We start from the raw sequence: 15,177 nt of genomic DNA, 5'->3' as shown, positions 1-15,177 counted from the left end.
AGCATGTTAAAGCCTCAAAAAGCCAATTCATTTGTCTGAAAAATAATAATAACCAGGATATGTCTGTGTCTCCTCCCTTCACAGATGTGTCAGTGTAAGAACCAGTGAACAACAATCTGTGAACTGTGGGAGCCACTGCAGGGAGTGAATGAGAGGGGGAGGAGCAGAGATCTGTTCTGTTCAGAGGAAGTGAATCTGTTCTGCAGTCTCTGGCAGCAGCTGAAATGGCGCAGCAAGAAAATCAACTGGACAGAGAAAGATTCTGCTGCTCGATCTGTCTGGATCTACTGAAGGATCCGGTGACTACTGGCTGTGGACACAGCTACTGTAAGAGCTGTATTAACACCCACTGGGACAAAGGGAGGGAGAGAGGAAGCTACAGCTGTCCTCAGTGTAGACAGACCTTCACACTGAGACCTGTCCTGGTGAAAAGCACCATGTTAGCTGATTTAGCGGAGGAGCTGAAGAAGACTGGACTCCTAGCTGCTCCTGTTGATCACTGCTATGCTGGATCTGAAGATGTGGCCTGTGATGTCTGCACTGGGAGAAAACTGAAAGCTCTCAAGTCCTGTTTGGTTTGTTTGGCCTCTTATTGTGAAAAACACCTCCAGCCTCATCTTCAGTCAGCTCCAATGAAAAAGCACAAGCTGGTGGAGCCCTCGGAGAAGCTCCAGGAGAACATCTGCTCTCGTCACGACGAGGTGATGAAGATGTTCTGCCACACTGATCAGCAGTGTATCTGTTATCTCTGCTCTATGGAGGAACATAAAGACCACAACACAGTGTCAGCTGCAGCAGAAAGGACTGAGAGGCAGAGAGAGCTCGGGCTGAGAAGACAAATAATCCAGCAGAGAGTCCAGGACACAGAGAAAGACATGAAGCTGCTTCAACAGGAGGAGAAGACCGTCAATGGCTCTGCTGATAAAGCAGTGAAGGACAGTGAGGAGATCTTCACTGAGATGATCCGTCTGCTGGAGAAAAGAAGCTCTGATGTGAAGCAACAGATCAGATCCCAGCAGCAAACTGAAGTGAGTCGAGTCAGAGAGCTTCAGGAGAGACTGGAGCAGGAGATCACTGAGCTGAAGAGGAAAGACCATGAACTGAAGCAGCTCGCAGACACAGAGGACCACAACCAGTTTCTACACAACTACCCCTCACTGCCACCACTCAGTGAATCTACACACTCATCCAGCATCGAGATCCGTCCTCTGAGGAACTTTGAGGACGTGACAGCAACTGTGTCACAGGTCAGAGGTCGACTACAGGACATTCTGAATGAGACAGAGACAGAGATTTTACAGATTGTGTCTCAAGTGGATGTTTTACTGCCACAACCAGAACCAGAGACTTCTTAAGATATTCACAGGAAATCACACTGGATCCAAACACAGCACACACAGAGCTGTTATTATCTGAGGGAAACAGAAAAGTAACACACATGAGTGAAGATCAGTCTTATTCTAATCATCCAGACAGGTTCACTTATTGGCCTCAGGTTCTGAGTAGAGAGAGTCTGACTGGGCGTTGTTACTGGGAGGTGGAGGTGGGGTTGGGAGGAGTTTTTGTAGCAGTCACATACAAGAATATCAGAAGAGCAGGAGTTTTACTTGAATGGGATTTTGGATTCAATGATAAATCTTGGTCGTTAGTTTGTGTTGGAAACAATTATAACTTTTATTACAACAGCATCTACACTCCAGTGTCAGGGCCTGTGTCCTCCAGAGTAGGAGTGTACCTGGATCACAGTGCAGGTGTTCTGTCTTTCTACAGAGTCTCTGACACCATGACTCTCCTCCACAGAGTCCAGACCACATTCATTCAGCCTCTCTATGCTGGAGTTAGGGTTAATTGTTCTGGAGCCACAGCTGAGTTCTGTAAACTGAAATAGACTTGAGTCATTAAAAGCAATGTTTAGATTATGTGTGTAAATCTTTAACTTCTTTTATCTCAATGTTTGTTGATCAAAGTTCGTCGTGGTGACGTTTCTGCTCCGCACAGAGATCAGCTGTCAATCAAACACTGACCTTCCTTTATCACACATATTTACTTCTCACTTTGTAAAGACAGAAATCTATAATTACACTGACATGAATGTGTTTGAAAGAACTAATGTTGCTGTTGTTTTCTAAATCAATGTATAAATCAGGTTGTGTGATGTTTTAGAACCTGTGTTGATCCTGATCCTCATCTATGAGATGATTGTTTGTTCTTTTCTTTTCCACATGTGAGATGGAGGTGCAACAAACTGATTGTGTTTCCATGAACTCACTGAACAAGAGTCACTGAACAGACTTTACTGATGAAATGATCAATGACCTCAGAGCGTCAACATGTCCAACTGATCAACTACATGCTGGTTGGATTTACAGAGCATCAGTGTTATGGGAGGTTTGTCCTCATGGTATTCACATATTTAGTGAACAGGCATATTGATCTGCTGCTGCGTAGGTTTCTGTTCTTTTAGATCTTCCTGATCTGAACTAGCAGTTCCATTGGAGAGTGTCCTGATCGAGTCCCTCTGAGGGTTTGTCCTGCAGCTCTCATCACATGTGCTGTATTTCTAATCATGAAATGAGAAACTCAGTTGGATCCCGACTACTGGTGATGATATGAAGCTCCTGAATATAATTTCCTATTTCTTTGTTCAATAAACAGCGATAATCAGTCATTACTAATGTTTGCAGCTTTTTTAATTAGATTTTTAACCACATTCATCAGTGTTTCTTATAACTTAGAGATAAATACCAGCTAATGTTCAGGGAATTATGAGAAACTTTAAATATGGGACTCATAAATCAACCTATACCAATATTTTTTACTGTGTGATTTTAAGTGATGTGGGTTTGTGCTATTAACGTGTTTTCGTGCAGGTGAATTCACCTTGTCGAGGCGAAGGCAGCCGAACGGAGCCTTCTGCGCCAGAAGGTGGCAGTAATGCACCCGGAAGCTGTTTGCCAACCATCATTATAAAAAGAAGAAGAAGTACTGTTGTTAGCCTGCTACGCTAACATCCAACCGAACATGATGCTACTCGGCTAAATGCTTTCAGATCAACTCTTCTACTACACACGTGGTTTTGTTTATAACACTTGTCGGCAGAAGTAAAGCAAGTCGCCATCTTCCGTATTCGGTCTTCGCTTCGTTCTCGGAGAAGTTAGTTTTCTAAAGCGGTCGAATGGAAATGTCAACAATCCAGAGTTTAAGACAGTTTATCCACGAGAGGTTACACACTGCTGCTGAAGACATATTTGGATGTTTTGAAGCGACTGTCACAAAGTACGAGGAGGAGATCGGTCGTCAGCGCAGACTGCTGGATGTAACTTTGAAACCTGTAGTAAAGCTGCAGAGAATAGGTCTGTATCACCTGAGTTAGCGAACTATACACCACACTTATAATCCCTGCTAGACTAAAAACATGGGCTCTTTTATCATGACTTCTGTCCATTGTCTCCTCCAGAGCTCCCACAGCGACATGTCTGTATCAAGGAAGAGTTTCCTGCTGACCTGCTGGAGAGGAACCCCAGTCCAGACCAAGAGGAGCCAGAACCTCGACAGATTAAGGAGCAGCAGGAGGAGCACTGCATCGGTCTGTCTCCTTTTGAAAACACATTTAAATTCACTTGATTTTTGCATGTATCTGCACACAATTGCAAACACTCATAACTATCATTAATCTATAATTTACATACGTCTGTCTATTGCCTCCTCTAGAGCTCCCAGAGCAACATTGTCTTAATGAGGAGGAGTTTCCATCTGACCAGCAGCTCTGGAACCTTGAGAGGAACCCCAGTCTGGACCAAGAGGAGCCAGAACCTCCACAGATTAAAGAGGAGGAGGAGCACTGCATCGGTCTGGAAATAGAGCAGCTTGTACTGAAGCAGGAGGATCAAGATCACCTTTTGTTGAATCCTACTTTCAAGGAAAGTGACCACAGTGAACCTGAACCAAGTGACCACCAGCTCCTCTCCCACAGCTCAGCTCAGAGCCAAGATCTCAACGGAGGCCAGCATGGAAACTCAAAATCAGTTAGTAATGCAGAGCAGGCATCAGAAAAGGGACATCATGTCATCACAAGAGCAAAAGGGAGAACAAGTCCCAGTAAGCTTGCATGTAGCTCTACCATGTCAAAGATTGTGCCGAATATCCGCAAGAGTAAAAAGGTTTTCGAGTGCGACACTTGTGGAAAAGTCTTTAAGTGGAAGTCATTATTAAATAGACATCTTAAGGTGCACACAGGTGAGGAACCTTTTTCTTGCAAAACCTGTAGGAGAAGTTTTAAAATGAGAAATAACCTGCAGAGACACGAGAGAACGCACACTGGTGAGAAACCTTTTTCTTGCAAAACTTGTGGGAGAAGTTTTAGTCTGAGAACAACCCTGCAGGATCACGAGAGAACGCACACGGGGGAGAAGCCTTTTTCTTGCAAAACTTGTAGGAAAAGTTTTATTCGGAGTAATCACCTGAAGAGACACGAGAGAACGCACACAGGCGAGAAACCCTTTTCATGCAAAACTTGTGGGAGAAGTTTTAGCAAAAGAAATAACCTGCAGGTCCACAAGAGAACGCACACGGGCGAGAAGCCTTTTTCTTGCAAAACTTGTGGGAGAAGTTTTAGACTGAGAACTACCCTACAGGTCCACGAGAGAACTCACACGGGGGAGAAGCCTTTTTCTTGCAAAACTTGTGGGAGAAGTTTTAGTCAGAGAACTACCCTGCAGGATCACGAGAGAACGCACACGGGGGAGAAGCCTTTTTCTTGCAAAACTTGTAGGAAAAGTTTTATTCGGAGTAATCACCTGAAGAGACACGAGAGAACGCACACAGGCGAGAAACCCTTTTCATGCAAAACTTGTGGGAGAAGTTTTAGTCAGAGAACTACCCTGCAGTATCACGAGAGAACACACACGGGGGAGAAGCCTTTTTCTTGCAAAACTTGTGGGAAAAGTTTTACTCGTGGATCTAGCTTGAAAGTCCACATGAGAAGCCATAAAGGTGAGAAGTCGTATCCATGTACAACTTGTGGTGATAGATTTGTTATCAAATCACTTCTAACAAAACATTTGATGACCCACACATTGCAAAACTGATGTTTTTGTAAAATGTTGTAAAGATCTCTGACTTGTCAGTTATACTAAGTCCACATGAGAATACATCCAGTTGAGAAGCCACACCATGGCAACAGGAGAGGGATTTGATTTGCTCAAGCATTGTCAAAGAAGTTGTTACTTAGTTATTGATTCATTAATTAAAGATACAACAGTTAGCGAAAATGACACTGGAAATGTTTCCAGGAGACCAACCTGAGATGAACCTTGATGTAGTTCAATGCTTTATGAAGTTCCATCACCACTGATGAGGAGCAGACTTCAATAACTTCACAAAGCATTGAACTACAGCCAGGTTCATCACTTACATCTACACAAGAGTTTGTACATTTACATTAGCTGCATCTCTGCAACTGAATGTGGGAAATATCCCATTGAGGAGACATCACAATATCTTTGATGCAGTACATGGTCAACAACATTTGCTGAAGTACCCACGTTTCTGCTCTTCATGTGACTGTCATTGATAATTACATCTGCAAAGGAAGTGATGTATTCACCCATGTCTCTTTGTTTATTCATGTGTCAGCCATTTATACCAGATGGTGCAGGAAGGGGACGGGGGTGAGAGAAATTGATTGGGTTTAAGGGGCAGTTCCAGGATATGTTATTATCACTTAATGTTGAGAGATGTTGTTAATGTGTCAGGAAAGACTGTGGATCAAGATGTACAAATCTGACATATTTGTGGTACAGAAATTTATAAGAACAAAGTATGTGGGGCAGATTATCAGATGACTTCCCTTTTCTTTTTTTCCCTATTACAAAAGAAGAAAATATGTTGTTAATGTGTAAACTGTCCTAAATGACTCACTGTAAATGGTTATTCTTTTGTACTATGTGTATTCAATACTTCAGTGCATTTGCAGTTTATTCAGTGAAAAGATCAATATTACCACTTGATGCAAAAATTCAACTTAACTTTGAACACGGATGCAAACCAGACAACTCTTCTCTTATTCTCAATTGCAACTGTCCACAGTGTTGAGATATCTATGTCTCTCTGTATCTTGTGACTGTATTTTACCTGTATCCTGTGAATAAATATTAGCTGTATAGTCTATATAATCAATAATGCACAATACAAAGTATAAACTGTCACTGTAACCTGTATAACAAAAAAAATGTTAATGACAGTTGGTTCCTCAAACAAACTGTGAGACAGACAGGGTGCTTAGGAAAGAGAGAGGACGTGCCAGAACTAATACAATGAGGTGCTTCATGAAACGTGGTGAGAAAAAGATATTAAATCCTCCTATGTCTAATCTGCTGTGTCTCTCCGCTGTAGCAGGCTCCCTGTTTGCCAAGGCCACAGTAGTGGGACACCTGGTCGGTTGAATTTTCCGTTACAACTGATGTGCTTGCAAAAAACAGCACTTTGAGGAAACAGTATACCTCTGGCCAATAACTGAATTCCCTCAAAGACAAAGAACCGCCTCTGTGCCCACCCTGTGTCTGATTATATATACTGTGGATTTAGGATTAAACGGGGCTTCTTCTCGACATGATCCAGTGAACCTGGTGACGTGTCCGGCAGAACCCCAGAGACTCTCTGTAAGTATTGTTCTTATACAATAAATATTCAATTTCCAAAACTTCATGTATAAGTGTCTAATTATTCCTTCTCAAATCCTGGATCAACAAACACGTTTGTCCAATCGCCGGAGGCGAGGTCAAGTTTAGTGCCTGGCGACGACACCAGCTAACAGAGAGTGAAATACAAATGGCGGGAACATTCTTGGTCAAATGTCTCAAACCATCAACAGACATGGAGACATTTGACGACCTGGGAATTGCTGCGTTCGATAGTCATGTCTTCAAGATGGACTCTGAGAGGACTGCTTGCACCTCAGCTAATGCAAGAAAACATTTACAAAGAGCGTATTATCAACAGCAGCTTTGGGTCCAAGCATCTTTTACAGACGCCACCTCAATCTTCAATGCAGATGCTTATGGTTTTGTAAGAAAGGGCAGTTTATTAGTCCCTGAGATTGTAATCTCAAAACCTGAAGGTTTGTCAGATCCCTGCTCATGTGGCAAGTGTGCACACAATAATGGATGTCCCTGTCGGGTAGCTGGTATCCATTGTTGCAAGTACTGCAAATGCAAGGGAGGCAATAGTTGTAAAATCATATTATTGTATGAGCTCTCATCATTATTCCCATACCTGGACTCCTACCAGTACCTGGACTCTACCTTGTAACACATGGAATAAACCTGCTGTTTTGTATTTTTCACTATAAGTTAACATTCTACTGATAATAGCAAGGTTGGATATAAAATGTCTGTATATCAATTAAATGCTTGTTTTCTTTCTTTTAAAAAAGTCCTGTGTTTGTATACAATTGTATTTATAATTCCACACACACACACACACACACACACACACACACACACACACACACACACACACACAACCAGGACATCTACAGAGAAACAATTAGAAATATCAAACCAGAATTCTTACACTGTAAACATTGTGATCACCTAAGAAAATCTGTAGCTTCAAGAGTTTATAGGTACGCATATTTATTGAGATTTTGCCTAATTTGCTTATTTTGTTTTATTTTTGATACAAAGTGTAATACAAAAAGTATTTATCTTAATATGAAGATTAATCTTGTAGAAATTGATAACATTGTGATGGTAGTGGTACATGTACTTTTTAAATAACCATAACTTGCTAAATTTTCAAACGATTTTTAAAATGTTTTGGTTTGTTATAAACGTCAGAGGTGTAGTAATGACACCGCATACATGAATTATTTTATTTAAAAAAAAATAGAATGTTCTAATATAGGTACAAGATTTCCCTTTACAAATATACCTCAAGAATTATTTTATTTAATTTTATTTAAAAAGTACATGTACCACTACCAACACAATGTTATGGGTGGGAGAGCTGCCTGTGGCAAGATGGCCGCAATGTGCGGACGTTCGACTCCGTTGGCCGAGACATCTAGCCTTTTATATAAATATATATATATCTATGTATAGCAGGCTAACAACAGTACTTCTTCTTCTCCTATTGATGAATGTTGGCAAACAGCTTCCTGGTGCATTACTGCCACCTTCTGGATTGGAGTGTGTCTCAAAACTGATTCAGGACTAAAACATTAAATTCTCATTGTAATTCCAGCATCAATTAGAGATATAAAAACAATCATGTACTTCAATGAACTCCTCTGCAGCATTTCTGTAATATTCAGCTCTGTCTGATTAATTTGAAGTGGATATTTAACTTCCTGTCTCCTTTGTTGATATCATTCTAAAACAAAGTATTCTTCAGTGTTTCCATGTATCGTACTTGTTTCCATTCAATCCAGCAGCACCAAGTTACACACACTTATGAATGATAGTCCTCTAAATGTGTAAGATGTTATACATCAAGATCACCTGACCACATCTTTTCACCCAGTTTCATGTTGATGTCCAGGAGTTTTTTTGATAATTTACAGACAAACACAGATTCAATGTGAAACAACATAAAATACAATCATCATATTTCAAGAAACTTTAATGAACTGCAACTGCACTGAAGTATTGAATGCACGTAGTACAAATAATAACCATTTACAGTGAGTAATTTAGGACTGTGTACACATTAACAACATATTTTCTTCTTTGTAATAGAAAAAGAAAAGAAAAAGTGAAGTCATCTGATAATCTGCCCCACATACTGTGTTCTTATAAATTTCTGTACCACCAATATGTCAGATTTTTACTTATTGTTCCACAGTCTTTCCTGACACATTGACATCTCTCAACATTCAGCGATAATAACATATCCTGGATCTGCCCCTTAAACCCAATCAATTTCTCTCACCCCCGTCCCCTTCCTGCATCATCTGGTATAAATGGCTGATAAATTAATAAACAAAGAGACATGGATGAAAACATCACTTCCTTTGCAGATGTAAATGTCAATGACAGTCACATGAAGAACAGAAACGTGAGTACTTCAGCAAATGTTGTTGACCATGTACTGCATCAAAGATATTGTGATGTCTCCTCGATGGGATATTTTCCACATTCAGTTGCAGAGATGCAGCTAATGCAAATGTACACTATCTCTCTTGTGTAGATGTAAGTGATGAACCTGGCTGTAGTTCAATGCTTTGTGAAGTTATTGAAGTCTGCTCCTCGTCAGTGGTGATGGAACTTCATAAAGCATTGAACTACAACAAGGTTCATAACTTTTTTGTCCCCCTGAAACATTTCCAGTGTCGTTTTCGTTAACTGTTGTATTTTTATTTAATGAAACAATAATTAAGTAACAACTTCTTTGAAAACTAATGAGCAAATCTTATCCCTCTCCTGTTGCCATGGTGTGGCTTCTCAACTGGATGTATTCTCCTGTGGACTTTGTATAAACTGGCAAGTGAGAGATCTTTACATCATTTTACAAAAATATCAGTTTTGCTATGTGTGGGTCATCAAATGTTTTGTTAGAAGTGATTTGATAACAAATCTTTCACCACAAGTTGTACATGGATACGACTCCTCCCCTTTATGGCTTCTCATGTGAACTTTCAAACTACATCCATGTGTAAAACTTTTCCCACAAGTTTTGCAAGAAAAAGGCTTCTCCCCCGTGTGAGTTCTCTCGTGATACTGCAGGGTTTTTCTCGCACTAAAACTTTTCCCACAAGTTTTGCAAGAAAAAGGCTTCTCCCCCGTGTGAGTTCTCTCGTGATACTGCAGGGTTTTTTTCGCACTAAAACTTTTCCCACAAGTTTTGCAAAAAAAAGGTTTCTCGCCCGTGTGCGTTCTCTCGTGGACCTGCAGGTTATTTCTTTTGCTAAAACTTCTCCCACAAGTTTTGCAAGAAAAAGGTTTCTCCCCCGTGTGTGTTCTCTCGTGGACCTGTAGGGTAGTTCTCAGACTAAAACTTCTCCCACAAGTTTTGCAAGAAAAAGGTTTCTCGCCTGTGTGTGTTCTCTCGTGGATCTTCAACTTTGTGCTAGTTGTGAAACTTTTTTCACACCTTTCGCAAGAATGCAGGTTCTGACCTCTGTGGAGTCTCATATGTGTTTTTAGTGCTGACTTGTAACCAAATCTTTTTCCACAGGTTTTGCAAAGATATGGTTTCTCACCTGTGTGCGTTCTCTCGTGTCTCTGCAGGTTATTGCAACGCGCAAAACTTTTCCCACAGGTTTTGCAAGAAAAAGGTTTCTCGCCCATGTGAACCTTAAGATGTCTATTTAATATTGACTTCCACTTAAAGACTTTTCCACAAGTGTCGCACTCGAAAACCTTTTTACTCTTGCGGATATTCGGCACAATCTTTGACATGGTAGAGCTACATGAAAGGTTACTGGGACTTGTGCTCCCTTTTGCTCTTGTGATGACATGATGTCCCTTTTCTGATGCCTGCTCTGCATTACTAACTGATTTTGAGTTTCCATGCTGGCCTCCGTTGAGATCTTGGCTCTGAGCTGAGCTGTGGGAGAGGAGCTGGTGGTCACTTGGTTCTGCTTCACTGTGGTCACTTTCCTTGAAAGTAGGATTCAACAAAAGGTTATCTTGATCCTCCTGCTTCAGTACAAGCTGCTCTATTTCCAGACCGATGCAGTGCTCCTCCTCCTCTTTAATCTGTGGAGGTTCTGGCTCCTCTTGGTCCAGACTGGGGTTCCTCTCAAGGTTCCAGAGCTGCTGGTCAGATGGAAACTCCTCCTCATTAAGACAATGTTGCTCTGGGAGCTCTAGAGGAGGCAATAGACAGACGTATGTAAATTATAGATTAATGCTAGTTATGAGTGTTTGCAATTTGGTGCAGATACATGCAAAAATCAAGTGAATTTAAATGTGGTTTCAAAAGGAGACAGACCGATGCAGTGCTCCTCCTGCTGCTCCTTCTGCTCCTTAATCTGTGGAGGTTCTGGCTCCTCTTGGTCTGGACTGGGGTTCCGCTCCAGCAGGTCAGGAAACTCTTCCTTGATACAGACATTTCGCAGTGGGAGCTCTGGAGGAGACAATGGACAGAAGTCATGATAAAAGAGCCCATGTTTTTAGTCTAGCAGGGGTTATAAGTGTGGTGTATAGTTCGCTAACTCAGGTGATACAGACCTATTCTCTGCAGCTTTACTACAGGTTTCAAAGTTACATCCAGCAGTCTGCGCTGACGACCGATCTCCTCCTCGTACTTTGTGACAGTCGCTTCAAAACATCCAAATATGTCTTCAGCAGCAGTGTGTAACCTCTCGTGGATAAACTGTCTTAAACTCTGGATTGTTGACATTTCCATTCGAACGCTTTAGACAACTAACTTCTCAGAGAACGCAGCGAAGACCGAATACGGAAGATGGCGACTTGCTTTACTTCTGCCGACAAGTGCTATAAACACAACAAAACCACGTGTGTAGTAGAAGAGTTGATCCGAACGCATTTAGCCGAGTAGCATCATGTTCGGTTGGATGTTAGCGTAGCAGGTTAACAACAGTACTTCTTCTTCTTTTTATAATGATGGTTGGCAAACAGCTTCCGGGTGCATTACTGCCACCTTCTGGCGCAGAAGGCTCCGTTCTGCTGCCTTCGCCTCGACAAGGTGAATTCACCTGCACGAAAACACGTTAATAGCACAAACCCACATCACTTAAAATCACATAGTAAAAAATGTTGGTATAGGTTCGATTTATGAGTCCCCTATTTAAAGTTTCTCATAATTCCCTGAACATTAGCTGGTATTTATCTCTAAGTTATAAGAAACACTGATGAATGTGGTTACAAATCTAATTAAAAAAGCTGCAAACATTAGTAATGACTGATTATCGCTGTTTATTGAACAAAGAAATAGGAAATTATATTCAGGAGCTTCATATCATCACCAGTAGTCGGGATCCAACTGAGTTTCTCATTTCATGATTAGAAATACAGCACATGTGATGAGAGCTGCAGGACAAACCCTCAGAGGGACTCGATCAGGACACTCTCCAATGGAACTGCTAGTTCAGATCAGGAAGATCTAAAAGAACAGAAACCTACGCAGCAGCAGATCAATATGCCTGTTCACTAAATATGTGAATACCATGAGGACAAACCTCCCATAACACTGATGCTCTGTAAATCCAACCAGCATGTAGTTGATCAGTTGGACATGTTGACGCTCTGAGGTCATTGATCATTTCATCAGTAAAGTCTGTTCAGTGACTCTTGTTCAGTGAGTTCATGGAAACACAATCAGTTTGTTGCACCTCCATCTCACATGTGGAAAAGAAAAGAACAAACAATCATCTCATTGATGAGGAACAGGATCAACACAGGTTCTAAAACATCACACAACCTGATTTCTACATTGATTTAGAAAACAACAGCAACATTAGTTCTTTCAAACACATTCATGTCAGTGTAATTATAGATTTCTGTCTTTACAAAGTCAGAAGTAAATCTGTGTGATAAAGGAAGGTCAGTGTTTGATTGACAGCAGATCTCTGTGCAGAGCAGAAACGTCACCACGACGAACTTTGATCAACAAACATGGAGACAAAAGAAGTTAAAGATTTACACACAGTATCTAAATCATTGCTTTTAATGACTCAAGTCTATTTCAGTTTACAGAACTCAGCTGTGGCTCCAGAACAATTAACCCTAACTCCAGCATAGAGAGGCTGAATGAATGTGGTCTGGACTCTGTGGAGGAGAGTCATGGTGTCAGAGACTCTGTAGAAGGAGAGAACACCTGCACTGTGATCCAGGTACACTCCTACTCTGGAGGACACAGGCCCTGACACTGGAGTGTAGATGCTGTTGTAATAAAAGTTATAACTGTTTCCAACACAAACTAACGACCAAGATTTATCATTGAATCCAAATCCGCATTCAACTGAGTTTCCTGCTCTGCTGATATTATTGTATATGACTGCTACACAAACTACTCCTCTCCCCCCCACATCCACCTCCCAGTAACAACGTCCAGTCAGACTCTCTCTTCTCAGGACCTGAGGCTGATGAGTGAATCTGTCTGGGTGATCAGAATAAGACTGTGCGTTACATGTCCATGTTACTTTTCTGTTTCCCTCAGATAATAACAGATGTCCGTTTAGTGTGTTTGGATCCAGTGTGATTTCCTGTGAATATCTTAAGAAGTCAGCTCTGGTCTCTGGCTCTGGTTGTGGCAGTAAAACATCCACTTGAGACACAATCTGTAAAATCCTTGTCTCTGTCTCACTCAGAATGTCCTGTAGTCGACCTCTGACCTGTGACACAGTTGCTGTCACGTCCTCAAAGTTCCTCAGAGGACGGATCCCGATGCTGGATGAGTGTGTAGATTCACTGAGTGGTGGCAGTGAGGGGTAGTTGTGTAGAAACTGGTTGTGGTCCTCTGTGTCTGAGAGCTGCTTCAGTTCATGGTCTTTCCTCTTCAGCTCAGTGATCTCCTGCTCCAGTCTCTCCTGAAGCTCTCTGACTCGACTCACTTCAGTTTGCTGCTGGGATCTGATCTGTTGCTTCACATCAGAGCTTCTTTTCTCCAGCAGACGGATCATCTCAGTGAAGATCTCCTCACTGTCCTTCACTGCTTTATCAGCAGAGCCATTGACGGCCTTCTCCTCCTGTTGAAGCAGCTTCATGTCTTCTCTGTGTCCTGGACTCTCTGCTGGATGGTTTTTCTCCTCAGCCCGAGCTCTCTCTGCCTCTCAGTCCTTTCTGCTGCAGCTGACACTGTGTCGTGGTCTTTATGTTCCTCCACAGAGCAGAGATAACAGATACACTGCTGATCAGTGCGGCAGAACATCTTCATCACCTCGTCGTGACGAGAGCAGATGTTCTCCTGGAGCTTCTCCGAGGGCTCCACCAGCTTGTGCTTTTTCAATGGAGCTGACTGAAGATGAGGCTGGAGGTGGTTTTCACAATAAGAGGCCAAACAAACCAAACGGGACTTGAGAGCTTTCAGTTTTCTCCCAGTGCAGACATCACAGGCCACATCTCCAGATCCAGCATAGCAGTGATCAGCAGTTGCAGCTGAGAGTCCAGTCTTCTTCAGCTCCTCCACTAAATCAGCTAACATGGTGCTTTTCATCAGGACAGGTCTCAGTGTGAAGGTCTGTCTACACTGAGGGCAGCTGTAGCTTCCTCTCTCCCTCCCTTTGTCCCAGTGGGTGTTAATAGAGCTCTTACAGTAGCTGTGTCCAGATCCAGTAGTCACCGGATCCTTCAGTAGATCCAGACAGATCGAGCAGCAGAATCTTTCTCTGTCCAGTTGAGTTTCTTGTTCCGCCATTTCAGCTGCTGCCAGAGACTGCAGAACAGATTCACTTCCTCTGAACAGAAACAGATCTCTGCTCCTCCCCCTCTCATTCACTCCCTGCAGTGACTCAGCTCCCACAGTTCACAGATTGTTGTTCACTGTTTCTTACACTGACACATCTGTGAAGGGAGGAGACACAGACATTTCCCTGACTGGTTATCATTATTTTTCAGGCAAATGAATTGGCGTTTTGAGGCTTTAACGTGCTCAAATTCCTACCAAAATTTGCAGAAAATTAGAAAGTGGTGAAAATGTTTTACCTCTCCTTGAACTGTCACCTTATCGTGGTGGAGAGGTTTGCGTGTCCCTGTGACCCTGAGGGCTGTGTTGTCTGGAGCCTTGTGCTCCTGGTAGGGTCTCTCATGGCAGAGTGGTCTCAGGTGAGGGGCCAGACTAAGAATGGTTCAAAAACCCTCAATGAATATCGATACAAGAGGAGATGGGACCCAGCCCGGAGGAAGCCCGGGGCCCCCGTCTGGAGCTAGGCCCAGACGGAGGGCTCGATGGCGAGCGTCTGGTGGCCGGGTTTGCCACGGAGCCCGGTCGGGCATAGCCCGAACAAAATACGTGGCACCCCCCCTCTCTTCATCTCATGGGCCCACCACCTGTGGGAAGACCCGTTGGGGTCGGGTGCGCAGCCACATGGGTGGCAGCGAAGGTCAGGGGTCTCGACGGACCAGACCCGGGCGGCAGAAGCTGGCTCTGGGGACGTGGAACGTCACCTCGCTGTGGGGAAAGGAACCGGAGCTTGTGAGGCAGGTGGAGCGCTATCAGTTAGATCTGGTGGGGCTTACCTCCACGCACAGTCTCAGCTCTGGTACCGTACTC

General features: G+C 42.7%; 4 protein-coding genes across 4 annotated transcripts; 2 read left to right on the top strand and 2 right to left on the bottom strand.

The window, feature by feature from the left end:
• Positions 1-182: 182 nt before the first annotated feature.
• On the top strand, positions 183-1,464 carry LOC133938603 (E3 ubiquitin/ISG15 ligase TRIM25-like). Its single transcript, XM_062381500.1, has one exon. The coding sequence runs from the start codon at positions 225-227 to the stop codon at positions 1,353-1,355; it is 1,131 nt and encodes a 376-aa protein (XP_062237484.1). The 5' UTR covers positions 183-224; the 3' UTR covers positions 1,356-1,464.
• A 1,364-nt stretch (positions 1,465-2,828) lies between these two features.
• On the top strand, positions 2,829-6,700 carry LOC133938545 (zinc finger protein OZF-like). The gene is made up of 3 exons (XM_062381496.1): positions 2,829-3,353; positions 3,458-3,586; positions 3,712-6,700. Exons 1-3 carry the CDS (start codon positions 3,176-3,178, stop codon positions 5,085-5,087), a joined length of 1,683 nt encoding a protein of 560 aa, XP_062237480.1. The 5' UTR covers positions 2,829-3,175; the 3' UTR covers positions 5,088-6,700.
• Positions 6,701-8,606: 1,906 nt separating this feature from the next.
• LOC133938074 (gastrula zinc finger protein XlCGF57.1-like) lies at positions 8,607-11,756 on the bottom strand. Its single transcript, XM_062381457.1, has 3 exons — positions 11,175-11,756; positions 10,936-11,070; positions 8,607-10,810 (listed from the first exon to the last, which is right to left on the bottom strand). The coding sequence occupies exons 1-3, from the start codon at positions 11,350-11,352 to the stop codon at positions 9,528-9,530; spliced, it is 1,596 nt and encodes a 531-aa protein (XP_062237441.1). The 5' UTR covers positions 11,353-11,756; the 3' UTR covers positions 8,607-9,527.
• LOC133933494 (E3 ubiquitin/ISG15 ligase TRIM25-like) lies at positions 11,598-14,322 on the bottom strand. Its single transcript, XM_062380628.1, has 2 exons — positions 13,674-14,322; positions 11,598-11,662 (listed from the first exon to the last, which is right to left on the bottom strand). Exons 1-2 carry the CDS (start codon positions 14,320-14,322, stop codon positions 11,598-11,600), a joined length of 714 nt encoding a protein of 237 aa, XP_062236612.1.
• Between the last annotated feature and the right edge of the window lie 855 nt (positions 14,323-15,177).

The sequence above is a fragment of the Platichthys flesus genome, chromosome 3, assembly GCF_949316205.1.
Source record: "Platichthys flesus chromosome 3, fPlaFle2.1, whole genome shotgun sequence".
Taxonomy (NCBI): Eukaryota; Metazoa; Chordata; class Actinopteri; order Pleuronectiformes; family Pleuronectidae; genus Platichthys; species Platichthys flesus.
The sequence above is the reverse complement of the archived record's forward strand: the minus strand, read 5'-3'. Positions and strand labels throughout refer to the sequence as shown.